At 37.4% G+C, this 24191-nt stretch overlaps 4 protein-coding genes across 4 annotated transcripts; 2 read left to right on the top strand and 2 right to left on the bottom strand.

The window, feature by feature from the left end:
* The first annotated feature begins 2349 nt into the window (after positions 1-2349).
* On the top strand, positions 2350-2814 carry LOC126910995 (uncharacterized). Its single transcript, XM_050695702.1, has one exon. It carries the CDS (start codon positions 2350-2352, stop codon positions 2812-2814), a length of 465 nt encoding a protein of 154 aa, XP_050551659.1.
* Positions 2815-8673: 5859 nt separating this feature from the next.
* On the top strand, positions 8674-13710 carry LOC118271057 (uncharacterized). The gene is made up of 2 exons (XM_035586933.2): positions 8674-10390; positions 12485-13710. Exons 1-2 carry the CDS (start codon positions 10263-10265, stop codon positions 13623-13625), a joined length of 1269 nt encoding a protein of 422 aa, XP_035442826.2. The 5' UTR covers positions 8674-10262; the 3' UTR covers positions 13626-13710.
* A 1-nt stretch (position 13711) lies between these two features.
* LOC118271069 (uncharacterized) lies at positions 13712-19664 on the bottom strand. Its single transcript, XM_050695918.1, has 2 exons — positions 18634-19664; positions 13712-13845 (listed from the first exon to the last, which is right to left on the bottom strand). Exon 1 carries the CDS (start codon positions 19327-19329, stop codon positions 18739-18741), a length of 591 nt encoding a protein of 196 aa, XP_050551875.1. The 5' UTR covers positions 19330-19664; the 3' UTR covers positions 13712-13845; positions 18634-18738.
* A 1108-nt stretch (positions 19665-20772) lies between these two features.
* Positions 20773-23009, bottom strand: LOC126911055 (uncharacterized). The gene has a single exon (XM_050695915.1). The coding sequence runs from the start codon at positions 21553-21555 to the stop codon at positions 20773-20775; it is 783 nt and encodes a 260-aa protein (XP_050551872.1). The 5' UTR covers positions 21556-23009.
* Between the last annotated feature and the right edge of the window lie 1182 nt (positions 23010-24191).

Raw genomic sequence — 24191 nt, 5'->3', positions numbered from 1 at the left:
TTAACTGTAGATTAAAATTGACATTTGACAGTTTTTAGTATGGAAGAATTGTCAAATATTCAAAGTTATTCCTTTGACAAAATTTAACTGATAATTCAATAATTGGCCCTTTAATGTGTTAGCAATCGTTTCAATACGGCGCTTATAACCCAGGATCACACTGCTCGATTCTGCAGCTATCTGTTTTTTGATGACATTAATTTTAAATGAAATTTGAGTATGATTTTATTGTAACTTTCGTGAGACATACTAAATTAATTATTATGTTATCGGATTACTCACGTAATGTTTTGACGAGGAACTCGACTAGTTTCAAGCCATGCTAGAGGCTCATACTCATGAGCAGCATTACGCGACACACGACGCGGCGATTGTCGCACTGCTACTGGCGATTCGAGCCACACGCCCATCGCGCCCTATGCCTGGAATCGCGCGTACTATACGGCGCGCGCGACGTTGTTGGCTCGTTAGACTCGTTCGCCGGCGGCTGCGTAGGTGTTGGGTTCGATTCTCGGGTCGACGCAAAGACGGTGCTGCATACCGCGCTCACTGTGTCACACTCCAGACCCGCAACATTGTAGGCTGACGCAGATTGTAGACTTGGCTTCGCCGTCGCGGAATGCAGCACCGTCTTTGCGTCGACCCGAGAATCGAAGCCAACACCTATGCAGCCGCCGAACGAGTATAACGAGCCAACAACGTCGCACGCGCCGTATAGTACGCGCGATTCCAGGCAGAGGGCGCGATTCCAGGCAGAGGGCGCGATGGGCGCGAAACTCGAGTCGTCAGTAGCAGCGTGACAATCGCCGCGTCGTGTGTCGCGAAATGCTGCTCATGAATATGAGCCTCTTGCATGGCTTGAAACTAGTCGAGTTCCTCGTCAAAACATTACGTGAGTAAGCCGATAACATAATAATTAATGTAATTTGAGTAAGTAAGTATTCAAAGGATTAGCATTAAGTTACCTATAAGTAACTTGCCTGTATTTTTTTTATATTATAATTATTTTGGTAATACTATTTACAGCTAGATTTTTAGGGTGTAGGCAAATGACAAAAAACGGAACATTTATAGATTCGTCATGTCTGTCTGTACGTATGTCACAGCCATTTATTTCCGAAACTGTTGGGCCTACATAGTTGAAACTTTGTAGGTTGATGTATTTCGGTAACCGTTATGCGAATTTTGAATAAAAATAATAAATTTAAGGGAAAAATTTAATTTAACTCCATACTCGTTTTTAAGAAATAAAACATTTTCAAAAACCGCAAATATAACTTTGTCGTTTATACAAGCGCTATGGAAAACTAAGTTATTTTTGGCATTACAATTTTATATTGTGTCATATACTTGCCTGCTACGGAACCCTTCATGGGCGAGTCCGACTCGCACCTGGCCGGGTTTTAATCCATTTTACGTCATTTAAAATAAAAATATGATGTAAAGAATAGAAAAAAATGGTTGCCATCTATCAGTGAGCTGCGCTTAACAATAATATACCTATTTACACCTGGCAACCTACCGTTGCGGCTGACTGAGATTACATTATATTTTTTCATAGGCAGCCCATTGCTAATTCTCTGATTACTTTTTCTTCTTTCTTTAACTTCCATTTAAAATTAATTTCATCAAAAACTCAGATAGCTACAGAATCGAACAATGGGATTTTAACCTATTATGTAGAAAATATCATTTAAATTAAACTAACTTACGTAGCTGTTTTTGAGATGTTAGGGTTTGTGTCTCGGGTTAGATAGATACTTAGATCAACAATTTATTCGCAGATGCCACGTAAATACTCCCGAACCTCTTCGCGGGCCACTGCTTACACAAAAGAAGCGCTGGAGTTAGCAATCCAGCGAATAAATAATAGAGAATTAACATATGCAGCCGCTTCAAAAATGTACGGCATACCTACATCGACACTTAGTGACCGAATTTTAAAAAAAACAGCAACATTAAGTACTACCCTCGGCAGGCCGACAGCTATCCCACCACCATTAGAAGCTCAACTGGCAAACTGCCTACGAATACTGGAAAAGTGGGGTTGGGGGTTATCAAGACAAGAAATACTTGATGTTACCCAAGATTTTATAAAAAAAAATAAAATTAATACCCCTTCAAAGATGATAGACCGGGACCGGACTGGTTTATTTCTTTTCGGCAACGCCACAATTTATCTATAAAAAAACCGCAACCAGTAGAATTCGTTAGAAAAAAATGACCGATCCATTTATTATCAACGAATATTTTAATGTTCTTAAAAATACACTCCAGGAATTAAACATTACAGATCCCAAACAAATTTGGAACCTAGACGAAACGTCAGTATGTCTTGATCCTACAAAAATGAAAGTTGTAGGTGCCAGAGGGGAGGCTTGTACACGAACAACATATGGAAGCGCTAAGGAAAATATCACAGTTTTAACTACTGTTAATGCAGCTGGACAGAAATTGGACCCACTGATCGTTTTTAAGGGCAAACACATGTACGAACAGTGGATGTTACAGACTCCTGAAAAATACGATTTCAATCTTGCGTATGCAGCCAGCAAACGAGGCTGGATGGAAACGGATATTTTTTATGATTACATATTAAAAGTATTTATACCTAATTTGGGTGAAGACAGGCCCGTATTATTGGTGTATGATGGACATGTCAGTCATGTCGATGATAAAGTGGTAGCTTTAGCAGTAGAGAATAACATCACTATATTGAACCTGCCTGCCCACACTTCACATCTATTGCAACCGTTAGACTTGGCTGTGTTTAAATCTTTTAAAACAATTTGGGATAGAAACCTCGTAAAATAGCAGAGACAAAACGTTGGAATAAAATTAAGAAAGGAAAGTTTTGCTCAAATGTTTGCGGATGCGTGGCAGGAAACCAAACCACATGTAATAAAAAATGGCTTTAAAAAAGGTGGTATTTACCCTTTTAATCCTGCGGTTATACCAAAGGACAAATATGATCCAGCAGCTTATGCGCGATGGCAAAAACACATGGCTTTGACGACTTTAAAACAACCGAAAACTCTAACACAGATATGTCTGAATAAAATTAGTAAATTCATGTCTTATAACGGCTCTATTTCTACAAATAATAATATTGATAACTCTAACATGTTGGACTCACTGAATTTAGAACATAGAAACAGTCTGCAACAACCACTCGCCAATTTCGAACAAATGCTATTAGAAAAAGTTTCACAAAACCCTCAAAACTCTAAGAACAATAAAGCTGTTAAGTTAAAACGAATCGCGAAAGGTGCAGAAGTGATTACAAAATCATTTTTAGAAAAACAAAAAGAGATAGAATTCGCAAAGGAAAAAGAAATACAGAAGGCAACGAAACGGGAACAAAAATCTAAAAATGATGCATTTGATCCTATACCAGGACCATCTGGGATTCAAGATAAAAACTTAAGAACAGAAGCAACTGTAACGAATGTGTCGATTTTGACAAATAAGAACAAGCCTGACTTGTGTATTTCTAAAAAAGGCAAAGGAGTAGGAAAACGCACTAGAGCTGACAAAGAAAATCATTTAAATGTGGACAAGTTTGATGAATACAAGAAGAAAAATGTATTAAATAAATCAGGCCAAAAGACAACTACAAAGAGAGCAATGAAAAAGCGTAAAAGATCTAATAGCAGTGTAACGACAATTGAAAGTGTTCAGATGAGCGTACATAGTGATTCTGACATAATAGATTATTTTAGTGATATATTTTCTGACTGTGATAAATTGACTGACTTTAATATGTATGAGGAAAACAAGACTGATTTAGAATTAGCATCTAGAGAAGAACAAATTGAACAAATAATTAAAGAAATACAGGAAATGGATAATAATCAAGAGAAAACAGCAAGCCAAAGGGATGATACCTATGAAGAGAGATATGAAATAATTCCCGAAATTCATACCGAACCGACATTCGTTAAGGCAAAAGATAAAAATAAAGTGACTATCTTGTCGTCTGTAAAAATTACACCAGAAAACCAAGCTTTCTATAAAATTCCACCCAGAAGTTTACAACTAAAGCCAATTGATAAAGATTTAGATTTGTTTACAAACCAAAAACGAAAACTAATACATAGTCCAACCACACCAAAGAAAAAAACAAAGAAAGTTAATTCCCTGACAAAAGTAACGAAACAAGATCAAAAAGATTTAAGTGGAAACTATTACATTAACATTGATAAAGATGATGATGATGATGGTGAGACCAAAAATAATGATTCGAAGAAATATAGTATTGGGGATACAGTTCTTGTTCGATATTACAAACGAACTTGGACATATTACGTTGGTATCATTGAAAATATTGATACAAATATGTACAAAATAAAATTTTATAGAAATGTTGGCAAAAAAACAACATAAAATTTGTTATTCCTAAGCGTAAAGATGAAGACCACGTACCTGATTCTAATATAGTTAAGGTGATAGAATTACTACAAATAAATGAAGATCCTGTTGAGTATACCCTTATGAATGATGATGATGAAAATTTCTTTTAAATTGAATAATTATGTTAACGGTAATTTTATTATTCCGTGTTTGTGATTTTTTTATACTTTAAGATGGCAAAATATTTCTGAAAGGTACATTTTGTTTTGATTTTTATTTTTTGGTTTTGATTTTTATTTTTCTATACCATTGTTATAGATATTTCAGTTTAATTAGGAATGTTGTCTTAATAATACTGAAATATCCATAACAGTGGTCAATTCTTTGATATAATTGTTTATGGTAAAATTAGATATATTGGCAGTATAATTTGATATATTGGCTAGTCATTTTATTTTTAGTTAATTATATTCTGACAGTATAAGCATTTATGTGGCCTACCCAAATGTTTTTTGGTTGGTATTGTTCGTCGGATCATTCAGCAACAGCCGTCAGCTGAGCTAATTGTAAACTGAGACACATGCGTGCTTCCATCTGAACAGGGGCCTTAGTCTGCTATTACAATTGTGTCAGAATGGTCGAACATTGAGCAGTGCAAGAGGGAAGGAGTTATACAACCTACATAGCTCCGTCCCTTTTGCACTGCTCAATGATCGACCTTTCTGACACAATTGTAATAGCAGACTAAGCGGTTGTTTGAGTGGACCTGGAGCCTTAGTCAGCAATTACAATTGTGTCAGAATGGTCGATCATTGAGCAGTGCAAGAGGGAAGGAGGTATACAACCTACATAGCTCCGTCCCTTTTGCACTGCTCAATGATCGACCTTTCTGACACAATTGTAATAGCAGACTAAGGCGGTTGTTTGAGTGGACCTGGAGCCTTAGTCAGCAATTACAATTGTGTCAGAATGGTCGATCATTGAGCAGTGCAAGAGGGAAGGAGCTATACAACCTACATAGATCCGTCCCTTTTGCACTGCTCAATGATCGACCATTCTGACACAATTGTCCACAGGTCCGCTCAAACTGTTGTGGTTCTTTCCTCAAAAGACCACTACAGAACCAACTTGCACGGTTCTCCGAGATCTTTAATTGATCTTGTCTGATATTGTCTTGACTTTAAAAGAGACAAACTCTGAGTTTGTTTCGGCATTTCTTCTCAGAGTAGTCCGATTGGCAATACCGGTCTCATCTAGTTATTTAAGAGATTGACGTGTAAAAGAGTTACATTGTAACTTATTTGCAAAATAAATATCATTTATAAGCAATTTGTTTTCACATTGTAAAATGAAAATTTTATTATTATAGTATTCATTCTGTTTGTGTTTTCTATATTTTAAGAGGGTAAAATGTTCCTAAATATGTTTGTTTTGTTATGGATAATTATGTTTTTATTATTTTCTAGATCCTTGCCAATTCTTTGATAAAAAAAAATATTGTTATTTTGAATTGTATTTCACATGAAAATATTTTAATTTTAAGTTACTGATTTCTATTAAGTAAGTACATTATTACAATATAAAATTTTATACTACTACAAATTCGTTTTATTATTTTAATATTCGATTTCCGATTCCCTCATTCCATTCATTTCTCTACCAACTATACAGTATTTCAATATTATTACTAATACTTTAACAGGCGCGTGATATATTTGGTAGCATGCTCGAGGATAAATCCAAACTTTGAGAAACACAATTTCTTTGAAATTTGGTATGCGGGGTAAGATCGGACAAATTTAACGAAAAAAAAAAGAATCATCTGGAACGTCTATATTTGTTGTATTAGGTAAATTTTTGTGATGTCATGTTAAAGTACAGGAAAGATAGGATACGTTCCTTTCATACACCTTGTGCTCCAAGCACTAGAAGTTATTTTAAATTGTTGTTCGAACTTACCCCAAGATGGCCAAATCGTCATTACATAAAAAAAAAATGTGTCCTGGTTTTATAGGCTTGCAGAGCAAAAAGTATTGAGTATTTATAAATAAATGAAATTAAAAATTACACTATGTTTAATAATGATTCGTTTCCACTATTTTTCATTAATGTGCTGTGTACCAAAATGGAGAAAATTAAGTTTTTGCAACATCCTCGCAACTATTCGAAAATCCGTCCGATGTTACCCCAACGCACCCTACTAAATCAAAAATAAAAACTTACAGTGTGAGGCAATATCCATTCTGAAATGACTGCATGAATTCTTCTTTCTCGTTCGGTGTCAGTGTGCAATAAATGAGATCTTGCCCGCAACACTGAACGTCCACAGTTGACACACACTTGCCGATGTCCAGTCATTGGAGATGAAAGTTGCTCAACAGCTGTGCCCAAGGTATTCACAACTAATTCCCTGCACCCTTGGCAAATGTGATGAGATCTGTCGACCTACAACAATATTAGTTTGTTATTTACAGTTTCCACAAGTAATAATTACAGAATTATCGACTCAAAACACTGTATTGGTTGCACAAAATAAAAATTGTAAGAAAACCGTATCATTGCATCGTGACATGAAGATAATATAATTATATTAATGCTTTCATACAAATGTTCATTAATCCTACTTAGAGATGTGCCGTTCCCGGTAATATTCCCCGAGGTGTTTAATACTTAAAATTAGCATTTAAAGACCACAGTGTACATTATATACAATGATATATTGTTTTGGGTAAAATTGCCAATATTCCCAGCAATTTTGGGCAATATTCCCGGTAATTTACCGGGAATATTCCCAATGTTCCCGGGCACGATAGCGAATACAAGAAATAACCATTAATATTAATCTATGAATTGACGATCGGTGGGTATTGAATAAAAGGCACAAATAGAATCATTTCTTTTAATGTTTTTCTGGTTTCCGACGTCAAATCACATTACAAAAACGTTATCAAAACTACAAATAATAAAAAAAATATCATTTTTTTAATACACTTGTTTCGGTAATCCTTACGTAATTTGTAAATCACCGTTTAGAGTAACTACTTAGTAGTTTTTATAATCATTTTAAAATCACAGCATTGATAATCACAGCATTCACAGCGTTTTGTTTATAATTTGTACATTCAAACAAAATCTTAATTAATCTATAGAGACTACAGACAATGGATCTTCGTCCAATTCTGGTCTGAAGTCGTTTAGTGGTTCATCACATACTTCATCGACAAAATCAAATTCCACATCGTCGGTACATTCTTCATCGGGTAAATCTAGCACCTAAAGATTCTGCTGTTGACTAAAATGCGTATTTTGGTTTATTAATCTTAAGTCGTCACTTCCGTCTTCCAGCATGCCTATAACCCAGTGACCCTCAATATGGCGACCCCGATTATATTTTCTCCTCCCAAACTTTGATTCATCGATTTGTACTACTTTGCCAGGGCCGCCAATTTTGCCTTCATCTTCCAAGTGCTCCAATTCTTAGACTACAATTGTTTGTCGACAATAATTATACCAGTCAGCAATTGTTGCTGACGATATTGCATTGTCTTCATCTGCTGCAACTTCTCTCTTCATCTGGTAGTAGGAAGCTTCATCGATGAAGGCAAACATTGGAGGATTAAATCTCGGATCTAGCAAAGTGGCCACAGCTAGAGTATTAACATACTCAGTTGGCAGTAAACGTTTATTTATTTCGGCTGGAATATTGATTTTCAGATTTTCTGCCATGTTTTGTTTAGGTGTTAGAGTAGAAATCTTAGTATTTAATAGTCTAGTGAGTGGAATAACCTTGCTGCTAGTTACGTATTTTTCCCCATATATTTCACGCGTTGCCACTTCTATTGGACGTAAAATTTCGCAAATATAATTTAAATCAATTATTTCTCTAGCAGTTAACATTATAGGAGCGCAGACATGGTAGTTTATTATTGTATTTATGGCATGATGAAGTTGAGTTCCATCGCGTGAATAAGTTTGAGATCTGACTCTTTCCGTAACTCATCTCTTGCATGACACTCTGTTTAAACCATGTCACTATTTTCTTGACAGAATTAATTAAGTCCAGCAAATCTTCTGTCTTTTCAATGGACTTTTAGGCTACTAAGTTTAGCCCTTAAATGCATGATTTTTTAAATTTTAATAAAAAAAAATGTACTTGATGCCTTAGGATATACGAATTACTGGAAAAATAATAAACAATATTTTGAGTAAGTTCAGTTCATTAAATTCTTTATTTTGTCTCTGTAGGATGCAGCCTACATTATGCATTCCAAGCAAAGAGTACATGTATGTAAGAAGGTGTGTGTAGCACAAGAAGGTTTGATTTTACTCAGAATTAAGAACAATCAGATTTTGTTAATAATTTAATTATTGTTATATTCTCTAAAACAATTGTTTCTTTTATTGTAACAAAGTGACACATTACACTTATCACAAACGATTTGGGTAAAACCAGTACACTTAGGCATTTTACACCTGTTACTTTTGTCACAAAAAACTGGCCAGCGGGCCACTTGATCAAGCCGAACATCTTTTACTGGTGCAACCTGGGAAACACTTTTCTTCCTTTTCGCCTGAATTTCCTGTTCTAAAGCAGAACTTGGTCTACCCCTTTTTACTTCAGATTTTTTCCCCAAAAGGCAAAGTGCTTCAGCTACTTCTAGGCGAAAGGTACCCAAGTTACACAGCTTCCCACTAAATCCAGGTTTTTGTGACATCAGTTTCTTGTAAACTAACCAAGAATTTATCATGGCTAGGTCCAATAAATGATGGAACAATCGCATATACCACTTTCTGTTTTTTATGCTTATGTAGTATCTTCCTATATAACTGTCCAGGAGATCTACGCCACCCATGTGGGAGTTGTAGTCTTTCACGATCTGTGGACAGTCAATTTGAATTTTTTCCTTTTTAGATTTGTCAAATCTACTTATTTTTTGAACTGGCTCAACTCCCACATAGGTCGATAACAATGTTACAACTTTGTTGTATTTCTACATAGTTACAGAAATATCAGTGCCATCATAAGTTGTCATATGCTCTTCAAAAGATCCCCTTGGTACAGATTTCTTCATGAAAGATTTAAGATTTGGCAACTTATTATTAGGCAGCCTGTTGGTTCGGACAGTACCTAAGCAGAGTATTTTTTGTTTGTGCAAATAACAAGCGAAAGGAATAGATGTATAATAATTATCAAAGTAGATAATATGGTTGATGTTTCGGGGTACCACCTTTGCAAGTCTCACCACAACATTTTCGGTTACGCCTAAGTCTGGTTCATTGGATTCTTGAATGTTATTTTCTCCAACATAGACTTCAAATTTATGAGCATACCCAGAAATGCTTGCATAGCAAAAACAGCTTTAAACCCCACTTGTGGGGCTTATTAGGAAGATATTGTTTCAAATAGTGTGATATTTTTGTCGCGCACATTTGTTGGTCAATTGACAACCGTTGTTCCATAGGAAAAAGCTCAAACCGATTATTTAAATAGTCTATGACTGGCCTTATTTTATGTCATTTGTCATGACGAGGATGATTAGATGGAAGCAGTGACTCATTGTTGTTGAAGTGTAAAAGACTTTTGAGTTTTTCAAAACGGTTTAGGGCCATACAATTGGCTAGTATCCACTATGAATAAATCGGATGGATTAGCGTTTACAATTAATGTTTATGATATATAGCTACAAAAAAATTGAACTATTTAGAAAAATAATTAAAGATTGATAATATTTTTAGAAAAGAAAATCGAAAAAAATAGGCATTTAGTCACGTGACAGTAAACGCCAATCAGAAAATGTTACGTCACGCCGTGGCAAGCATGGTTGTTGTTGACGTTTTCATTGAAAAGACCGCGTTGACTACTTCACATTTTATTCGTTTTTAGCATTATTCTCAAGTTGATAGTTATCATGGAACCAGGTTTTGTTAAAGCAGACAGTAATAACTTGCCTAGAATCGACGCAATTATGCTTGGCCGATTTTTCGCGTCAAACAATGACTTTTGCTCATCGGAATTTCGCAATGTCAAAACTTCGATGTGAGTATACCCAAGTGTAAAAATATTTAAGCTTAAATTAAAGCAATATACAGTTTCAGTATAAACTAACATATCTACAGGGTGACTTTGAATTCGACGTATTCCTCTCGGGAGGTGATAATACAACTAATTTCCTACAAAATTAGCCCTGAGGTCCTTGGGCGGAAAGTGGCTAGTTTCTGAGATATTCAACATTTTTGGTTTTGGTAAAAAAATCCCGAATTGATTACAAAAACATCAATAAATAAAAAAATACTGGTTGAATTTTAGTAGTTTTAGTTTTAATCAGTTGCCAATACATCAGTTATCATTTATAAATACTAATAATGGCAGAAATATCATTCGTTTTAAAATAGCAAGTAATTTCTTATCAAATTTTGTTTTGTGTCACTAATTTGGTCGACAGAAAACTGGATTTATTTCAAAAAAAATATATGACACTAAGCGTACAAACTATTAGAAAAACTTCCTTGGTTTATTAGCTACCCAGAAAGGTAAAATTATTTACAAAATTCTCAAAAACAAATGAATTAATTGATGATAAGTAGAGTGTAAAGAGAAAAGGGCAATTTCAAAAACATCTTTATTTGCACAATATTGTTCAAAGTAACCTTCCCTACGACGAATACATGCCCGAATATGCTTCCTTATCTCTATGACGGTCACTCTTGGACTGAATATGCGTCTTATTTCGTCATTATCTTCAAATATGTTTTGGAGACGAATTTCGATACACGGCCTATTCCGTCTGTATAAACAAGGGAGTTCATGTAAAAATCAATCGGCCTTAGGTTCTGGTCATTGTGCATGCCATGTAGTCATGTAGTGGGACCGCCCTGTCAATCCAACGCCTGATGAACCGATGTATCCAACCACTGCCGCACAGTAGTTCGATAGTGCACTAAACAATCATCGTATTCGGATAAACTCATAATCTTGTTTCTAAATTCAAATTTAAAATAATGATCCTAGCTCATTCCTTAAAAATTAATCTTAATTCTCACCTTTTAAATTGTTGGGTAAAAAGTAGAGCCCAATCAAGTCATTATTAATGATACCCATACAAACATTTGAATCAAAACCGTATCAGTGGACCTGTTAGTTTTGCTTTTTTAGATTTCGTTGACTTTTTTGGGGCTAATAATGGATATGGTGATAGTTCATCCAGCGTAGTATCGAACTACTGTGCGGCAATGGTAGGATGTCTCGATTCCCACGTGTTATATTGGCAGGGCGATCCCACTACATGATTACATGGCATGCACAATGACCAGAACCTAAGGCCGGTTGATTTTTACATGAAGTCCCTTGTTTATACAGATGGAATTGGCCGTTTATCGAAATTCTTCTCCGAAACATATTTGAAGACAATGACGAAATAAGACGCATATTCAGTCCAAGAGTGACCGTCATAGAGATAAGGAAGCGTTTTCAGGCATGTATTCGTCATAGGGGAGGTCACTTTGAACTAAATTTTGCAAATTAAGACGTTTTTGAAATTGCCCTTTTCTCTTTACACTCTACTTATCATCAATTAATTCATTTATTTTTGAGAATTTTGTAAATAATTTTACGTTTCTGGGTAGCTAATAAACCAAGGAAGTTTTTCTAATAGTTTGTACGCTTAGTGTCATATATTTTTTTTGAAATAAATCCAGTTTTCTATCGACCAAATTAGAGACACAAAACAAAATTTGATAGGAAATTACTTGCTATTTTAAAACGAATGATATTTCTGCTATTATTAGTATTTGTAAATGATGACTGATGTATTGGCAACTGATTAAAACTAAAACTACTAAAATCCAACCAGTATTTTTTTATTTATTCATGTTTTTGTAATCAATTCGGGATTTTTTTACCAAAACCAAAAATGTTGAATATCTCAGAAACTAGCCACTTTCCGCCCAAGGACCTCAGGGCTAATTTTGTAGGAAATTAGTTGTATTATCACCTCCCGAGAGGAATACGTCGAATTCAAAGTCACCCTGTATTATGTGAATTTATTTTGTAGACCAATTTTTTGTTAATTTTGAGGTTAGAATTACGAGGTGTAAACAAGTGATAAATTAATGTGAAATAATTTTATTTCAGGTCATCACGAGCTTCTTACGGAGATGACGCCGTAAGCTATGTGCAGCTTAAGCGAGAAAACAAATTTTGTACTGTAAAGTGCAAAATATGTCCAGAACATAAAGTTTATGCCAAATTATATGGATGTACATTGGTGGTTGATGAAGAAGATGACATTATCCTGTCTGTTCAGTGTCAAGACTGTGTAGCATCACAGGGTGGCTGTAAGCACGCTATAGCGTTCCTTATGTGGGTTCATCGTCGAAGTGAGGAACCATCATGCACTTCTGTGGAGTGCTATTGGAAGAAATCCAAACTGTCTCAAGTTGGTACTACAATTAAATATATGACAGCGAAGGAATTGTCCAAAGGAAATCCCATATTACCAGCAAATCCATCTGTTTTTAATAATTTTTTAGAAGAGGCAAGAAAGAGAAAAGTTGAGCACTGTCAACTTTTAAAATACCAACCTACTTATAGTGAAAGTCAAACATGGGCTATCTCAATGCATCAACTTACTTATAAGTTTAAAGAAAGATGCGTTGAAGATTTTTTGAAGAAAATTGAAATAACAGCATCTTTAATCAAGAAAGTGGAAGAGGAAACAAGAGAACAGTCTAAAAGCGCTCTGTGGTTTGAACTGAGATATGGTCGAATAACTGCTTCCAGAGCATTTGAAGTAAGCCGATGCAAAACAAGTGACGGCACACTCATTTCCCTCATACTAGGTGGTAAAATTCCTGATACTCCGGCCATGAAACGTGGCCGTGTTCTAGAAAATGAAGTGAGAAAAACAGTTGAGAGCAAAATAAAAAAAAAAGTTAGTAAGTGTGGCCTCTTGTTAAATTCTAAGTACCCAATGATTGCTGGTTCACCAGACGGAATTTTCGAAGATGGGATAGTTGAAATTAAGTGTCCTATTAGTAAAATAACATATAAAAATTATATAAAAAATGCACTGGCTACAGAAAAATATTATGCCCAAATGCAGCTTCAGATGTATTTATCACAAAAGAAAAACTGTTGCTTTTGTATAGCTGACCCAGACTTTAGTCAAAATAAAAAAGTGGATATAATAAATATAGAATTTGATCCTCAATATGTTGAGAATTTTATCAATAAGTTATTAAACTTTTGGAAAATTAATATATATCCTTTATAATATCAGAGTGTAGAGTGAGTATGTTTGGATTTTAAAGAAAAGTAACATTTTAAATTAGTATAGATATATATAGTTGATGATACTCATAAACTGCGTAACTAACAGTGATTCAAATTTAGACTGAACAGAAAGATTCAAATTTATGAGTGAGTCTATGAGTATCACCGACAATATATTTCTTGTATTTGTATGTATGTCCGCTAGTATTTTATAAAATAATCTTTAGAGGGTGGTAGTGTGTGATCTGAGGTGTAGACCAAATGAAAGACCGATGACGACTGAAAGTATATTGTTCCTTAATAAGACGGATACACAGTGCGCGTGTTCACATAATGAACAATGAAATGAATAAACAATACTATAATTTATTACATCCGAAATATAAACTGTAACTTTGTTTACGTTGCAACTTGACACGTCTTAAGTAGGTACTTATACGCTATGCCGCTACACTACTCCCCCCCTTTTTAAAAGAAACACTTTAACAAAACAAAGCGGGGTATTGATTTAACAATCACTTAAAACAATATTATAGCTAAAACTAACAAACTAACAATAAGTATATTTATTATCAAGTACACTCTAGTTTAACAATTAACAATGGTTCGAAATTTAATAGGTTTATACAAATACACTTAAATCACTAATAAATCTTAACTCTAAATTAGACAGGAAATACAAATAACATTAACTTATTACTATAATATGTTTACTTAAAAATTAAAACGTACAGGTTTTTTACTGACTCGGCCGCTGCGCGTTGTAAGCAAAGGCGCAGATTCATTAGCGAGCGCGGAACGATTATCGCTAATCGCTGTTGCCGGACCTGTACTTATATCTATATTCTTATTATCTAACTTATTTTTATTACTAACTATGTTACTTGTCGATTCTTTACACATGTAAGCAGGTTTGAGTCGATCAATGGATATGTATGCCGTACGGCCAGAGAAATCTATTAAATAAGTCTTATCTTTTCTACCTATCACTCTAAAGGGACCATCGTAAGGAGGTTCTAGAGGTCTCCTTACTCTGTCAGATCGTACAAACACATGCGTGCACTTGTCTAAATCCGGGTATACAAATAATGTGCGGGCGTCCTTATGTCGCATCGGCTTCGGTTTTAAGTTTTTAATGATATTTTGTAATTTCTGTACATATTGGCAATTATCTAAAATTTTAGTGTCTGTATCGTTATAGAAATCGCCAGGTAAACGTAAAGGTGTTGCGTAAGTTAACTCTGCAGCACTAACACCTGTATCATCGCGATTGGCGGCACGTAAACCTAACAAAACTATTGGTAGCTCGTCTACCCAAGTCGTTGAATTTAGCCTCGCCATTAGAGCTGCTTTTAAAGAACGGTGCCAACGCTCGATCATCCCGTTCGACTGAGGATGGTAAGGCGTTGTTCTTTTCTTATCGATGCCTAAATATCGCATAAGTTCTTTAAAAACACTGCTTTCGAATTGTCTACCCTGGTCGCTTGTCAGCTTAACAGGGCATCCAAAACGTGCAATCCATCCTTCGAATATTACTTTGGCTACAGTCTCTGCTGTGATATCCTTTATAGGATAAGCTTCGGGCCAACCCGTTTGGCGATCTATTATTGTGACTAAATATCTATAATCTTGTATGGAGGTAGGTAAAGGGCCTACTATATCGACATGGATATGAGAAAATCGCTCTGCTAGTGAAAAATGTCCTAATTCAGTTTTTACATGTCTGGATACTTTTGCACGCTGACATTTAATGCAACTTTTTGTCCATTTGTTTATGTCACTATTCATTCCTTCCCAGAAAAATCTTTCCTTGACTAATTTTCGCGAAGTACGGATTCCTGGATGACTTAAGTTATGAACTGATTCGAACGCTTGTTTCCTAAAGCTTAGCGGTATATACGGGCGAATCTTATTTGTTGACGTTTCACACGTTACCGGAAGGTGGCTTGTCGGTATCGCTATGTCTTTGAAAATTAAATTACGTTTGTTATCGTTACATTGATTACGCAATAACTTTAAGTTCGTATCGTCTACTTGAGCTTGGGCAATCGCGGCGTAATCTAATACTGTAGCGCATGTTATTGTTTCAACTCGTGATAATGTGTCGGCTACGACGTTTTTGTCGCCATCTATATGTCTTATGTCGGTAGAAAATTCGCTTATATAGAGAATTTGTCTAATGCGACGCGGTAATTCATTATCAGAATTGGATTTTTTGAACATAAACGTTAATGGTTTATGGTCCGTATAAATAATCAAATGTCGTCCTTCTACCATGTTCTGAAAATATCTTATGGCTAAATAAATTGCTAAAAGTTCTCTATCGAAAGTACTATATTTAGTTTGCGGAGTTGACATCTTCTTTGAAAAATAGCCTAAAGGTATCCATTTATTGTTTATAAATTGTTGAAGGACGGCTCCTACGTAAGTGTTCGACGCGTCAGTCATGAGTGCCAAAGGAGTATCAGGTTGTGGATACGATAACGTCACCGCGCTTTGTAGCGCAGCTTTACACCGTAAGAATGCCTCGTTTGCACTTTCGGTCCATTCTATTTTTGTTTTATCTTTCTTCTTTGATTTTACTAGATATTGGTTTAAATGACTTTGATATTCTACCGCGTGAGGTAAATGTAAACGATAGAAATTAACCATTCCTAAAAATCGTCTGAGCTGTTCGACAGTTACTGGTTTAGGAAAATTATTTATGGCATCCATTTTCTCTTGTAGAGGTCGAATGCCTTCCGTGGAAACTTCGTAACCTAAAAACTCGATTTTTGATTTACCAAATTCACATTTTTCGAGATTAATTGTTAAGCCAAATTTTTTTAAACGACTAAAAACTTCTCGTAAATGCTGTTCATGTTCAATTTTATTTTTACTAAATATTGCGACGTCATCGATGTAGCAGTAAACGTAATCTAAACCAGATAGGACTGTGTGGTTCATAAACCGCTGGAAGGTTTGCGCTGCGTTCTTAAGTCCAAATGTCATTCGGGGAAACTCGAATAAGCCGAAAGGTGTGATAATTGCCGTCTTTTCCACATCGGCAGGATTAACCGAAATAAAATGATATGCACGACAAATATCAACACGTGAAAATATTTTTGCGTTAGCTAGCGAGTATGTAAAATCATGTATTCGCGGGATAGGATAGCGATCGGCCTTTGTAATTGCGTTAAGCGCTCTATAGTCACCACAAGGACGTAACTGACCATTTTTCTTACTAACAATATGTAAAGGACTTGCCCATGCACTTTTTGACGGTCTGCAAATTCCTAATTCCTGCATTAACCTAAATTCTTCTCTTACCTTAGCGTAGCGATGAGGCGGCAGCGGTCTGCATCGTGCGTATACCGGCGGGCCGCTGGTTTCGATGTAATGTAATACAGAATGTTTCGGTGGCTCTTTAAACGAAACAGGTTTAGTTATATCAGGGAATTCAGCGAGCAGATCATAATAAGGGTGACTTATATCAACGGTTTTGATCGACGACTCATTACTGCTTACAACGGAAGCTAAAACTTTTAAGTTTGTGACTTCGTCAATTAATCTACGCGCACTTATATCCACTAAAAGCTTAAAGTTCGCAAAAAAATCGGCACCTAAAATAGGCGCATTCACGTCGGCTATCACAAATGTCCACCGTAATGCGCGACGTAAACCTAGATCTAACACTAAACTTTTGACACCATAAGTCTTTATTTTAGTTCCGTTGGCGGCAAATAGGTAATAGTCTTGACACTCACTATTTTTATTGTTTTTTAACACTAACTTACTAGGTAGCACTGAAATGTCAGCACCGGTGTCCACTAAAAAACATAAGCCACTGTTGCGATCCGTGACTCGGAGGCGGTGACTGGGTATGATGGTACAAACCTCCGCCGCAGTTGGTACCTGAGCTAGTTTTCCGGGGACGATTTCCAGGAACAAGGCTCATTGCATTTCTTTGCCTTTGTTCTGAACCGATAATGATAGAAACACAACCAGTCAGGGCTCTCAGGAGTTTTTCGTGACGCAGATCGTGCTCGGCTACCGGTTCTGGATGCTGATCTCGAACGATTCCAATTCCGTTGCTGCGGTCTCGATCTTGCGTTTGATCTTTCTAGTTGCTCCACCTTCATCGTAAGTTTGGCTATTTCAGCCATGATGAGGTCTGTTTCCTTGGACGTGCTTGGCTGCTGTTGGCTCACTTCGCTTACGTGTGTTGCGCGCGTGGTCTCAAATACATTGTCTGCAAGGACGGCCAAGCTATCTAGATCTTTTAATTCCGTGGCCGCTAAGACTGCACGTAACGGAGAAGGTAGATGACCTTGCCACAGCATTCTTAAGGTGTCGTCGGGAATCTTTTCTTTCGCCAACTCTCGCATGCGACGCAAAAGTTGCGAAGGTTTTTGGTCTCCCAGGTCCATCTCGCTTATCAACTTTTGTAGTTGTCTGTTTTTAGATTCCTCGTAAATAGAGAGAAGTCGTGTCTTTAGCGATTGAAACTTTTTACCTTCGGGTGGATCCATTAGAAGGTCTGTGACTTGCTGGATGGCCTCCTTGGTTAATTTCGACACGACAATGTCGAAACGCGAGTCGTCCGATAACTTTTGCGGTGCCAGCATGGCCTCTATTCGGTAAAACCAAACGCGGGGCGAGTCGACCCAAAATTCGGGGATCTTCGATGTAAGTGTAATTGCTGCGAGATCCACTGATGACTCTACTGTACTTTTAGCCATTTTGTGCACTGTTTACACTATCACAACTACAGAAAAATAATCACGTCGGGGTCACCAATTTAGAGGGTGGTAGTGTGTGATCTGAGGTGTAGACCAAATGAAAGACCGATGACGACTGAAAGTATATTGTTCCTTAATAAGACGGATACACAGTGCGCGTGTTCACATAATGAACAATGAAATGAATAAACAATACTATAATTTATTACATCCGAAATATAAACTGTAACTTTGTTTACGTTGCAACTTGACACGTCTTAAGTAGGTACTTATACGCTATGCCGCTACAAATCTTACACTTTATTCATCAAAGTGTAGACTTAGACTAAGTGTGTGTATGTAGGTTCATAATATATGTTTTGAATAAAAAAGAAATAATTTTGAAATTTTGTTTTATTTTACTAAAGAATCTTGCAAATTAATTAAAGCACAGGCTATGATTACTATGTCATCGAGTATTTTTACATGTTTTAAATTAACACATGCATGTGGTTTAAGCATATAAAATTCACGTAAGCGCCGAATAACTCTTTCTACATGTATTCTCAAGCTGGCTATCTGTTTGGTTAGCTTTGCTTGACTTTTGCTCATTTTCACTCCTGTTTCAACGCTTGGAGGCCTTACTAATGTAATATTTGATTTTTTGAGATACTGCTCTACATGCTTAAAGCCCCTGTCTGCCATAACAACCATACCACTTTTTAATGATTTCACAAAGTCACATGATTCCACTACACATGTGTCAGTTGTCCTGCCTCCAAATCCAGGAGAAATATAATTAACCAATCCATTTGGTGTGCATGATATTAAATATTTTATGGTATTTGTTTTTTTATATTCAGACCATGTCAGAGCTTGGTTTATTGCCTTAGATGGCTTTTGGATCTCAATTTCAAGGCAGTCGATAATGCAACTCACATTATAATATTTGTGCCTGAATGCCATAGGTAAGGTCCTTTTTTTGGGGCCGCTCCTGTGGAACATCGGTTACGACTGGGTGCTGCGCACCGACCTCCCGAACGGCGTCAGCGTAGTCTGTTACGCCGACGACACGCTGGTGCTAGCGCACGGGAGGTCGCACCAGGCGGCGGCCAATTTTATGGCGAGAGCGGTTGCGACGGTCGTTGCAAGGATCCGGCAATTGGGACTCGAGGTGGCGCTCCACAAGTCCGAGGCCATGTGTTTTCATGGCCGCGGGAACGCGCCACCTCTGGGTGGGTCCCAAATAACGGCAGGAGGGGTTACCATCGGTGTCGGGACGACGATGAAGTACCTAGGACTCGTCCTCGACAGTCGATGGAACTTCGTGGAGCACTTCCGACGTTTGGCTCCTAAGTTGGAACGGACGGGGGCTGCGCTTAAGCGGCTCCTGCCCAATCTCGGGGGCCAAATGCCTCCTGCCGGAGGTTGTACGCGGGGATCGTGCGGTCCATGGCCCTCTACGGCGCCCCTGTATGGGCCCCGAGTCTGATGCGGCGGCCAGCTCGGGCGCTACTTACGTCCCAGAGGGTCATGGCCATCCGAATAATCCGTGGATATCGTACGATCTCCGGGGAAGCGGCGAACCTCCTTGCCGGATTGCCACCATGGGATCTGGAGGCAAAGGTGCTTGCGCGCGTCTTTAGTTTGCACGCCGACGCGCGTCGCCGGGGCGAAACTCCGCTGCCGCGCCAGATTAGTGCGTGGCGGGACGAGCTCCGGCGTGATCTCATGGTGGAATGGCAGCAACGACTGTCGCAACCGAGGGCTGGGCTCGCTGTCATTGCAGCGGTAAGTCCCCTCTTTGAGGAGTGGCTAGAGAGGCGCCACGGCGTCCTCACCTACCGCCTGACGCAGGTGCTTACCGGACATGGAAGTTTCGGTAGGTTCCTGTTTCTGATTGGGCGGGAGGAAACGCCCGGGTGTCATCACTGTGCGGACCGCCCGGAGGATACGGTGGAGCATACGGTGGCGGTGTGCCCTGCATGGGCTGAGCACCGCCGTGTCCTCAGGGATGTGGTCGGCGACGGCGACCTCTCGCGTCCGGCATTGGTTCAGACCATGGTGCGGAGCGAGGGGGACTGGGATGCCGTCTCCTCCTTCTGCGAAGCAGTCATGCTAGCTAAGGAGGAGGCGGGGCGCGTGAGAGAACGAACCTCTTCACGCCCCAGCCGTCGCGAGAGACACTCCGGGCGTCGGGGATCGCGAGACGATCTCCGGCCACCGTAAGTGCGGGTCTGCGGACGGTGAGCAAGGGTAGCTCGCCGCCCGACCAGAACCAGACCCGTGCGTGCGGCGCGTCGCGTTCCGCGCGCGCCTCAAAGAGCCATCAGACCACCACAGATGGGGCCCAATAGGGCTGATGCTTAATCCGGAGCTGCGGACTACCTAGCGGGTTTACCGGGGCTCCGGCTTGACAAGCAGGAGAAGGAACGGGGTGGTTTTTAGTCAGTAAGAGTCTGACACTCCCTCTCGCTTTGCCCTGGCGAGAGAAGTCATTGGATGATTTTCCCCCTGAAAAAAAAAAAAAAGCTCCACAATAAAAGGACGCATAAAGCTAGCTATCAGAGGTATATTTTTTAAAAATATCTTGCTTAAACCTGCTGGAGTCATTCCATAATCATCTGTGAGCTGATTAAATTTAACATCCAAACGTATCTTATTTAAACATAGCAATATATGATGTTTAGGAATATTTAATTCAGCTTTTAGTATGTCAATTAAGTAGTAACAACTGCTCGGAACACCAATGTATATTCGAGGTTTCTTTTCAATTTTTCCAATTGTGTGCAACAGTGTCTTATCAACTTCTAGTCTTCTGTCTTCTGCAATTAATTCACTACAGTCAGAAGATGATTGAACTTGTAATGATTGCACTGATGACGAACAACTGTGGGTGGCAACAGATGGTGTATATAAAGATATATCACTATCAGAGTGCTCTTCTTTATTCAATACAGTTCTTGTAACTTTGCTTAGATTGGAGACAGAAGGATATGTTTTTTTGATGATCTCAGCTTTAAACGGGGATGTGGAACTAGATATTATTGATGGCTTCAAGGGTGATGATGCCTGGTCTTTTGTTTTGATATTGATCTGGACAGCTTTACTTCTGAATTTCTGCGTTATACATGCTTGAACTGATTTTTCTACTTTATGCTCACATGTAACTTCTGGCTCATTTTGTTCAACTGTTTGGAAATCTGCAAAAAGTAAAGTAATTAATTTCATAATGATGATTAACTATTTACTTATTGAATAAAATTATTCCCCCACGCGACGTATTTTTTTTTTTTAGAATTATTAGTACATTCTTAGGTACTTTAAGATTAGGTTTCTTTTATTATTTTTTACTTTTTAAAGGGAAATTAAGTTTTTGTGTCGGGGGTTTTTAAATTTTTAGTTTAATTTTTTATTTCATACTTTTTATAGGTAGGTTAGGTTAAGTTAGGCTTATTATATTACATATTATTGTACTGTTTACTATAATTTCAATTCTTGTTCAGGTAAAGATTACATTCAAGGTCAAGCTCGTTCGCTTTGATTTTTTTTTCTTATTAATTATTAGTTTTTGTTTCTATAAGTAGGCTAAAGATTTCATTGGTGCAGGTTTTATATTTTAGTATTTTATAAAATATTTAATTTTATTTTTATTTTTTTTTTAAATTTTTTATAAAAAAAATTATTATTTAAAATTTGTAATTTAATTGTTTATTTTTGTTAATACGAAAAATGATATCCTTCAATTTTTTTTTCAGTGCGGTTTCATTTGAGACCCCATCCCAGTATATTTGCAGACCTTCGGTTAATCTCCCGCTTACTTTACTTTCACCGCCCATAACTTTAAAACGGCTCAACTGATTTTCATCAAACATGTCTAAGAACACTCGCACATAAGTCTCCTTTCATACGAAAAAAACTAAATTGAAATCACTGCATCCGTTCGGGAGTTACGATGCCACAGACAGACAGACAGACAGACACGTCAAACTTATAACACCCCTCTTTTTGCTTCGGAGATTAATAACAGACATATAATATACCAATATAATTTCGGACCTCTGTGACATTGGTTGTAAAAGTGGAATTAGGCTTCTTAATGGCATACAAGTTAGTTTCTTGAACAATTTTTACTAAGTTGTCATCAGACAGTCAAACAGTCAGATGCAATCAGTTGCTTTGGTAGTAAAGTTCCACGACTAGCTCTTCGTTGTGGTAAGATAGTCCATTCGTCGGGATGTCGCAATTTATATTAAACAGACCCATCTGACAAATATTTCATTCCTCGTATATCGACCACAACTGGATCACCTTTTTTCTTACCTGGTCTATCTAATAGACTTGAAGTTGGATTCTAGTTCTTCATAATTAAGAAAGAAGTCGTAGTGGATTGATTTTACGTCGTAAGGATTTCTTGGTCGAGCTTGCTGCATTCGAACTACATAGTCACTCGGTGCATAAATAGGGGGTTTAATGTACTGTTCAATTGTTGAATGGACACTATAAACTTCCATCATGGTATGGCCTTTTTCCAAGTAGGTACAACTGTTCAACACTAAGATTCATTCTTTGCGAGAAATCACTTAAAGCACTGGATAAAATTCGGTTTCGATTTTGATGGCCACATCCATCAGAAATTACAGTGACTTGTTCAGTTTCTGGCGCTAGGTTTGCTATATAATCGATTAAGCAAGAAGAAAACTCATTTGCGGATACGCCCCCATCAGCTTCATGCCAAAAGTAAATAGTAACTTTTTCGTCTTGCAGTCATAGACAGTAAAGTTATGGCATTGTAACTTAAGTTTATAATATAAAGAGCTGGCCAAAAGCTTAGGTGCAAGTAGGACACTCTGCACATCCACTGTGATTACTACCACATTTTCGTTCGCCGATTCTATGGCGTGTTTTTTAGCTTGGCGCGCTTCATTCTTTTTAATTATGTGGTCGTCATACTCGATTTGTGAAATTTTACCCGCTTTGAAACTGCAACAAGTATCACACTGGTCTTTGCGTGGATGGTGAATTGCTATATTCTCCTGTTTCAGAACTTTTAGGAAAGTCGGTCTGCTTGCTGCTTGGTAACTGTGTTCTCTACACCATTCCACAAAAACGTCATGCATGTGTTTTTCAGATCTAAATGTTGACTCAACATACAGCTTGCTGGAACTTGCTCAGCAATAATGACACGGTACTTTAGGAATCAATTCTAACCAAATTTTTACTTTTTGTGTGACGTTGTATACTTTGGTACCAGTGCACTCGGTGTATTCTCGATGTCAGGTGTGGGTGAATTATCAAAACGAAGATCTTCATTAACCGTGTCACATTCTTTTGTCCAGCGCTTAAAACTGTCTTCACCTAAAGACAGCGTATTTAAAAAAAATAGTCTACATACCCGAACCTTAGCGCATTTTTCATCGCAAGTGTTCAAAAAAATATCATAGCCACTTCCTATTTTCACTGAAGGCTGATCTTTGCGGCGACGACGTCTAATTAATCTACGAATAGCAGCAGTCCTCACGAACGTTTTCTTTTCGTCCCATGTTCTAAGGTAGGGATGATCGATATTAAGAAAACATCGATGTTAACATCGAATCATAAGTATCGATGCTCGATAAAAATCGATTCAAAAACATCGATATGTGTAAAATATCGATGTTTTTTAAAAATAAAATAAAACCGTCTATTATATGAAAATTATTTATTGTAATTGTAATACCAAAAGTTAAACAAAAATATTAATAATTCCAGTATTTTTTGTCCACACTTTGTAAAAAAATTAACTTTGACAGGTTTTTCCTTCAATCGGTTTCGTTGTTGGCTATACCAACAACGATACCGATACCTTCCCATAAGTAAGTACTTAC

The sequence above is a fragment of the Spodoptera frugiperda genome, chromosome 9, assembly GCF_023101765.2.
Source record: "Spodoptera frugiperda isolate SF20-4 chromosome 9, AGI-APGP_CSIRO_Sfru_2.0, whole genome shotgun sequence".
In the NCBI taxonomy this organism is placed as follows: Eukaryota; Metazoa; Arthropoda; class Insecta; order Lepidoptera; family Noctuidae; genus Spodoptera; species Spodoptera frugiperda.
This window is presented reverse-complemented; position numbering and strand designations above follow the sequence as displayed.

Coding starts and splice junctions, on each gene's coding strand:
- LOC126910995 (XM_050695702.1), top strand. CDS start 2,350: ATGAAAGTTGTAGGTGCCAGAGGGGAGGCTTGTACACGAACAACATAT.
- LOC126911055 (XM_050695915.1), bottom strand. CDS start 21,555: ATGAAATTAATTACTTTACTTTTTGCAGATTTCCAAACAGTTGAACAA.
- LOC118271057 (XM_035586933.2), top strand. CDS start 10,263: ATGGAACCAGGTTTTGTTAAAGCAGACAGTAATAACTTGCCTAGAATC. Junction 10,391..12,484: donor CGCAATGTCAAAACTTCGAT/GTGAGTATACCC, acceptor ATTTTATTTCAG/GTCATCACGAGCTTCTTACG.
- LOC118271069 (XM_050695918.1), bottom strand. CDS start 19,329: ATGTTCCACAGGAGCGGCCCCAAAAAAAGGACCTTACCTATGGCATTC.